Source organism: Carlito syrichta, unplaced genomic scaffold (genome assembly GCF_000164805.1).
Source record: "Carlito syrichta isolate Samal-C Ts95f unplaced genomic scaffold, Tarsius_syrichta-2.0.1 Scaffold103402, whole genome shotgun sequence".
Classification (NCBI taxonomy): Eukaryota; Metazoa; Chordata; class Mammalia; order Primates; family Tarsiidae; genus Carlito; species Carlito syrichta.
In genome coordinates this window covers 9,240-16,679 of record NW_007047498.1, presented here as the reverse complement: position 1 = coordinate 16,679, position 7,440 = coordinate 9,240, and the positions used below count along the sequence as shown (strand labels likewise).

The window sequence follows — 7,440 nt, the reverse complement described above, 5'->3', positions numbered from 1 at the left end:
CCCTCCCGAGGGGTGCTGGTCGCCAAGGCCTGCGCCCCTCTGAGAATGAGCGGGACAGCATTGCACCAGATGGCCGGGTGCGTGGGTGACAGGGCGGGGCCAGGCCGGCGTTTACGGGAGAGGGCGCTGGAGGCGTGTGTTCTCGCCTCCTGCAGGGACAGCACGTCATCAGCTGCCGGGCAGGCACTCACAGGAGGGTGCTGGGCTGAGGGGACGAGTGGCCTCGGGACCTCGAGGTCAGCGCTGCTCCCTTCTCTGCCGCAGACCCACAGGGCAGACCAGGGATCCCACTGCACCACAAGATGTCGCAGCTGGGAGGAGGACTGGGGACGGGAGGCGACCGACTCGGGCTGGCCGGGCTCCGGGAGGGGTCACCAAGTGCTCTGTGGAATCGCCGAACAGAGGAGCTGGCTGAGCCCTGCGCCCACGGCGGCCCGGCAGCCCCTGCTGCGGTTGGAACCGCCATCCCGCCCTGCCAGCTGCCGCCTCTTTCTCTCCTGGGTCCCCAGTGTGCAGCCACAGACGCCGCTCGGGAGCAACCCGGGCATCTGCTGCCCTTCCGGCCCCGAGGGTCATCTTCCGACCCGGACGGCACATGAGGCCGGGCAGCCCTCCTGACGTGGGCAGGCGGGCCCGGGCAAGTCCAGAGCCTGACCCACCGGCTACGAAGCACAGCGCTTCTGGGACAGTGCAGGGGACACGCATTTATTCTAAGTCTGCTCACGGCACATCTCACATACCCGCGGCCAGGCTGAGGGTGCCACGTGGCTCCAGGCGGCTGGAGGAGACGAAGATTGCCCACGGTTGCTCACGGCCAATCTGGGCCGAGGCCAGGCCCCCCACTGGGCCTCCTCAGAGGCCGTGAGCCTCAGTCCCACCTCGGCGCCCAGGGACGTCTCCAAAGGGCGGTTCCCACTCGGAGCTTCCGAAACTGGGGCGCATCTCTGAGAGCCAGGCCCAGCTCTGACAGCCCCCCGAGCCCAGACCCGCCAGAGCCCCGAGCCCTGGTGCCGATGCCAAGGCCCAGAAGGACCTCAGGGCTGGTGGTCCTTTCTGCGGAGCTTGTGTCCCACCCGGGACCCTTGCTGGGCAGCCTTCACCAGGCCTTGGAACTGTCCCTGCAGCTTCATCTTCTTCCTGGAGGGACAAGGCACAGGAGGGTCACCTCTCGCTGAGAACAGTGGCCCCCTCTTCACACCAGCACCAGCAGGATGGGGCAGGGGGGCTTCCCACAGGAGGCTGACCTGGCTGCACCACTCTGGCCCAGCCCTCCCCTGAGCATGGGCCTCCCTTCCGAAGCTCATCCTCTAACGCACGGACAGAGAAGGTCAGTGCTCACCTGATCCACCCACCCTTCCAGCGACAGAAAGAGACTCAGCGGAAGCGACAGGGTGACTGAAGCTTAGAACCCGGCTCCCCAGGAATCTGCCCCGCAGCACTCCCACTGTGTCTCACAGGGCCTCATGCTTACCCGAGAGCCCCACCTTCATGGCCAAAGTCAGAAGCAACCCTAACTGCCCACCAACAAGGGGTAAGGAAAGCAAACTGCATCTTATGGTAGGTCGTGTTTAACGCAGCAGCTCTCGGCAGTAACAGGCACCAACTACACGCGGGTGCACATCAAAGAGTAAAAATAAAAATCTGGAAGAGGCTCAAGCAACTGAGTTCATGGGGTCATGAGAATAAGGCCTTCCCTCTTTTTTTTGGATTGGAAAACATAGTTTATTTAGAAAATAAATAAGGGAGAGAGAGATTAATTCACCTCCCCAAGGTAGGGGGAGTTTTCCCTTCTTTTTATCAAATTTATCTTTTATTTTTCAGAGACAGGGTTTTATTCTGTCACCCAGGCTGGAGTGTAGTGGCATGATCATGATTCACTGCAGCCTCAACCTCCTGGGCTCAGGCAGTCCTCCGCCTCAGCCTCCCATGAAGTAGCTGGGCCTACAGGTGCATGCCACCACATCTGGTCAATTTATCATTTTTCTGTGGAGATGGACCGTCTCACTGTGTTACCCAGGCTGGCCTCGAACCCCTGGCCTCCAGCAATCCTCCCGCCTCGGCCTCCCTTCTTTAGAGCGCTGAGCTCCCATCCCAGCCCGCACCTGCGGTTGAGCTTGACTCGGGTGAGGGGGATGTAGGCGTACGGGTCGAGGCGGCCTTTCTTCTTCATGTCACCTCTTGCCTTCTGCTTGTCCAGGGAGACGGCGTCAGCTCGAGCGTGGCCACCCACTCCGGCCCGCCCCACCCCGCCAGGCCCGTCTCCTCCCTCCCCCATCCTCCACTTCGGACAGAGCCCTGGACCCACAGCCCTCCCGAGGCCCTTCCCTCCAGATGCCACCCGGCCCGCAGTGCGCCCTCCTCCCCTGGCCTCAGCCACCAGCTCTGCGAAGGCGCCCCAGGGCATGGTGGGCACCGCTGCCCGCCCTCCCTGCCACCCAAAGCGGGAGACCCCACTCCCCCGTGCAGCTCTCACCTTGGCCTTGTATTCAGCCCCAGGCGCAACCTTCTTGGCCATGGGGCGGTGGATGCCGGAGCCTCCAGCTGTAGGGAGTGGAGACTGAGTCAGGAGGCCCGGCCGCCTGCTCCCGGGAGGAGGCCAGGGCATCCTCTCTCGGCCGCCAGGGAGCAGAGGAGGAAAGGCTTATCCTGTCAAGCAAGGACAGACCTTCCTCGAGGAGGGACCGCCCAGTGAGGGGACAGCCACGGGCTCCTCGGAATGACCCGGGAGCTCAGAAGCCTCGGACCGCCCAGGCTCCCCTCACACCAAGGAGCCACGCCCTCCAGTAAAACCCACTCCATCTGTCCTGAAGGTCGTGGGCTTCGAAGTCAGGATTCAGACGGACAGCCGGGTCAGCTCCCAGCTTTGCCTCCTAAGCTCTGAGCCCAGGCCAGCCTCCACCTCCTCCGAGAAATGAGGTGTCTCAGGCCCCCACCCTCGTCTCATTTGGGCTTCACACCACACTGGGAGACAGGTCAGCTGATCCCATTGTGTAGATGTGAAAACCGTGGCTTAGCGATCAGGGTCCTTGTCCCTGGTCAGCTGTCCGCTCAGCCTGACTTCAGCACGTCGTGGTACGGACGCAATCCTACAATGCTAACTCAGGGAGGCTCTGAGGTGACCGGCACGAAGCTCCTCTTACGGGGAAGAAACTAGAGCCACAGAGAGGCCACGCAGCCGAGAGGCGGCTGGGCCCCACTGCCTCGGCGCCACGTCTCAGGCCCGGGGGTGGGCGGGGCCCGTGGAGGAAGAGCGCGAGGTCCTCCAGCCATCGGAGCCCTGGGGCCCCGAGGACACGCCCGCTCGGGGAAGCGGCCTCCCACAAGCCCCGCCCTCCGCAGGCCAAGCTAGGACTGGGCCCCAGGGCTGGGGCAAAGGCCTGAGAGGCTGCCCAGGGAGGAAGGAGGCACAGCGAAGCCGCCGTGGGCTTCCAGCAGCTGCTCTAGGGAGGCAGCAGCCTGGGGCCAAGGCAGAGGAAGAGCAGCCCTCGGCCAGGCCGAGGACACCCTCCCCCCTGCCCCTCCACGCCAACCCTGCGGCGTCTCCACACCAGCCTGACCCAGGGCTGGAGCTTTTGGGGGAGCCCGAGAGGCAGAGCTCCCAGGGAGGAGGGGAGGGCTGCAAGCCTCGTGGGAGGCCGGGGCCGGGGAGCAGCGGCTGGGGCGCCCCAGAAGGTGGGGCACCACGCCCAGGTGTCCTGACCCTCAGGCCCTTCCTCACCCCCGGGCCAGTCTGGGATATCGTATCAGCCAACCCCTGCTGGCGCCAACTGAATGCAGCCAGGCCGCACACCCTCATCCCACCCCCTCCTGCAACCCCTGCCTGATGCCCAGGGTGTCACCTTGGTACTGAGGGGGCATCTCTAGCTCCTCCTCTTCAGCCTCTCCCGGAGGCTTCAGCTTCTGGCGCTTTCTCTGAAGAGGAGACAAGCGGAAGTTGGTGGATGGGGCACGACCTTTGCATCACATCTGCAGCAGCTGCAATTGCAGTGATTCCAGGGGCTCCACGAAGCACGCGCCCTCCTGCTCTCAGTCAGAGATGCCAGAGAGGGCACGTGGCTGTCCCAGATGGCACAGCGGGTACTGCAGGACGCTCTGCCTCGTCCCAGTGCCTCTCCACTGAGCTCTGCCCAGGGCTGCCGTGCCCGTTGGGCACCCTGACGCCAGTTCAACCCCAGCCTCCCCAACAGGGCAGGCGAGGTCCCAGAGAACACCCTCATCAGTTCTTCACCTCCCAGAAACTCCACCTCTCTACCCAGCAGTCGTTCTCTCACTGACTCCATAGAGTGCCAGGCCCTGGGGACACGGAGCGGGACCCAGTTCCTCTGCTCCAGGGACTCTTGGGCAGTTGGGAGGCCTCTACACAAGCCTGTCACTGCTGTCCCCCAGGAATGCCACCGTCCCAGCGGTCAGGAGTACGGGCAATGAGCCACATCAACTCGGCAATTATATTCAGCGGGAAGTGACAGCCAGTCAGGCGGTCCAAGGGAGGGACGGGGAACCTCATGGCAGCCCCAACCCATCGGATTTGAGCCTAGTGACTAATAACCAGGCCAGGCAGAGGCATGTCGCCGAGGGTGGGGAGTCAAGCAGCGGCAACCCCAGCGGGCAGGGCTGCCCCCCACGGCCTCTGCCGTGGAAGCCTCTTGGAACTGCAGGGGCAGGCTCAGGGGCCAGGCAGGGGAAGACGTGCCAGGTAAAGGGAGCAGCTCGAGCTGAGACAACAGGCAGGAGCCCACACCGTGTGTCGGGGACCAGGGGACACCAGTCCCATCGGCTGCGGGCCAGAGAGGGGGCTTCTAGGGGAGACCAGGGACATGCGCCTGGCTGCATGGTGAGGGCGAGGGCCAGCTGTTCTCGGTTCAGTCGGCGCCTGGCCACAGTCCGGCCCGCTGGCCTTCGGGGGCCCGCACTCTGTGCTTCCACAACTGTGGGCAGAAGAGCAGGACTCAGCACCGGCAGTGCAAGAAAGCCTCGGATGTCACGGCAGGTGCTGATTGCCATGAGTCAGCCTGGAATGTGGCCCCGGGGGCCTCTCGGTGCTGCCCTGCTGCGGGCAGTGGGGCCATTGGGGGGCTGTGGTCAGTTCTCCCAGGGCGGGAAGAGCAGCAGGTGCCGCAGGACCTCAAGGCCACGTGTGAAGATGCCATCAAGGAACCTGGGAGGCTGCCTGGGATGACTTCCAGGGAATGAGAATCAGCCCAAGCTGCTGCCAAGGCCAAGCACCCTACACAGGAGATGGGGCTTGAGCCTGGGCGGCCGGGCTGGAGACAGCCTCAGACGACACTGGCCTGCGTCACCTGGGCTGGAGACTATACTGTGGCCGATGGTGGGCCTCTCACAGGGGGAGGAAGGACTCTCGGCAGGTGGAACTGTCCATCTGGCCTGGGAGCAGCTGCCCTGGGTTCTCCAGCAGCGGCAGCACCACTGTCCTCAAGGGCACTGAGGGTCTCCTGCCCAGGGCCTCAGAGTGCCCAGCCGCCCCGACCAGGCCGCCCTCTCTATGTGTTTCCTCTCCGCTCTCCAAACACTCGGCACTGCTGTTACAATGCTCTCCAATAACAGGCACTCCTGGGCTGTGGCGGGCAGAGGGGCCCTTGGCAAGGAACACACACGATACTGTGAGTGCGGGGACTGGGGAGCTTATCCCAGAAGGCGTGATGCCCGTGCACGTCACACTCCCAGTCCTACAAGGTGACCCGGCAACTACCCCAAGTGGTTCACTTCATGGGTCAGGAACCAAGGCTTTGAAAGGAGAGGCAGGCTGGGCTTGGTGGCTCAGCCTGTAATCCCAGCACTTTGGGAGGTCGAGGCAAGTGGATTGCCTGAGCCCATGGTTCGAGTCCAGCCCGGGCAACTTAGCAAGACCTCATCTCTACAATAAAAAATAAAAAGTTAGCCGGGCTTGGTAGCGTGCACCTGTAGTTCCAGCTACTTGGAAGGCTGAGGTGGAAGGATCCCCAGAGCCCAGCAGGTCAACGCTAGTGTGGCCACGAGTGTGTCACTGCACTCCAGCCTGGGTGACGGAGTGAGACTCTGACTCAAAAAAAAAAGGAAAGCGAGGCTGCGGCAGCAGTCACTCTTGCTGTTGTCCTGCCTGTTGTGCCCTTCACAACACACCTTTCCTTCTTTCCTCTAATAAATCTGCCTTAATTTTTTTTTAAAGAAAGCAGGATGTATCAAGAGGACAGAAAAGCTCCCAGAGTGGGAGGGGACACCAGGGGGTTGCCCCTTCCTTAATTCGTAACTGCATCGAATACTTTCCAACCCTGTGACTCCGGTGACCACACCCAGTCTGCCACTCACGGCACTGAGCACGTGTCTTGGGACTAATTGTCTGGAACTTTGGTTTTTCTTCTTCATTCCCAAGATATGTGTAAAAAAAAGAAAGAAAGATGAGGCTGGAGCAACCCTCTTTCGGGAGCCCCCTGCTGTCAAGGGCTTTCTTCTCATAAATTCCTACTTAAGCCGGGCTCAGTGGCTCAGCCTGTAATCCTGTGCTTTGGAAGGCTGAGGTGAGTGGATTGCCTGAGCCCGTGGGTTTAAGACCCGCCTGGGCAACTTGGCGAGACCTCATCTCTACAAAAAAAAAAAATTAGCTGGGTATGGTAGCACACGCCTGTAGTTCCAGCTACTTGGAAGGCTGAGGCGGAAGGATCGCTGAAGCCCAGCAGGTCGAGGCTGCGGTGGCTGGGAGTGGCCACTGCACTCCAGTCTGGGCGACAGAGTGAGACTCCAACTCAAAGAATAAAATAAATAAATAAATTCCCCCTTATTCACTCAGGGGAAAAAAAAAGGAAAGGTGAGGCTGAGGCCGAGATGGGGCCGCAGAGCCTGCCTCTTCCCCACCGGCACTACTGTGCCCCTAACCCAGAAGCCCATCGCCTGGAGGTGATGCCCAGGAGGGCTGGCTGGGCCGGGAACCACCTGGAAGGACGAGGAGGGAGGAAATCGCTTCAGGATGTGCCAGAAATGCTGTTCCCCTGAGTGCGTGAATGGCAGGCCTCAGCAGGCGGGATGGACCCAGGCGCCCTTGCCGGCTCAGCGGGACAGCTGAGTCAGCATTACATCCTGGGAGACACACTGCCAGGTCAAGAGGGGTGATACTGCGAGGGGGGTAATAAGTTCCTGGGCTCAGAAGCCTGGAAAACCAGGGTTCAAATCCCTGGCTTGCCTCTGACCAGCCTGTGACCTTGGCAGGCTGCTTGCCTTCCGCTGTGCCCTCGGGACACGGGGACAATGAGTCCCTGGAGGACATGTGGGGCCCTCAGCACTGTGCCTGGCACACAGCACATGCTCCCCATGGTGGGCGCCCCTACCCTGTAAGAGCACACAGGCTGCCCTCGGAGGAAAGACAAGGGCTTGACCTTCTTCCTTCAACTGGACACCAGGCCAACACAGAAGGGTAATGGGCACTTGGGGGCATCCAAGCTCCTCCCCCAA

At 62.0% G+C, this 7,440-nt stretch overlaps 1 protein-coding gene across 1 annotated transcript in view; it reads right to left on the bottom strand.

Annotated features, from left to right (window-relative positions):
- Nucleotides 1–684: 684 nt before the first annotated feature.
- RRP12 (ribosomal RNA processing 12 homolog) overlaps nucleotides 685–7,440 on the bottom strand; it is a gene marked incomplete at its 5' end in the record, with an annotated part of 15,745 nt that continues 8,989 nt past the window's right edge. Inside the window, 4 exons of the mRNA XM_008065529.2 lie at nucleotides 685–1,137; nucleotides 2,103–2,185; nucleotides 2,474–2,541; nucleotides 3,840–3,912. Coding sequence (XP_008063720.1) covers nucleotides 1,035–1,137; nucleotides 2,103–2,185; nucleotides 2,474–2,541; nucleotides 3,840–3,912 — 327 coding nt within the window. The remainder of the gene's footprint in view (nucleotides 1,138–2,102; nucleotides 2,186–2,473; nucleotides 2,542–3,839; nucleotides 3,913–7,440) is intronic.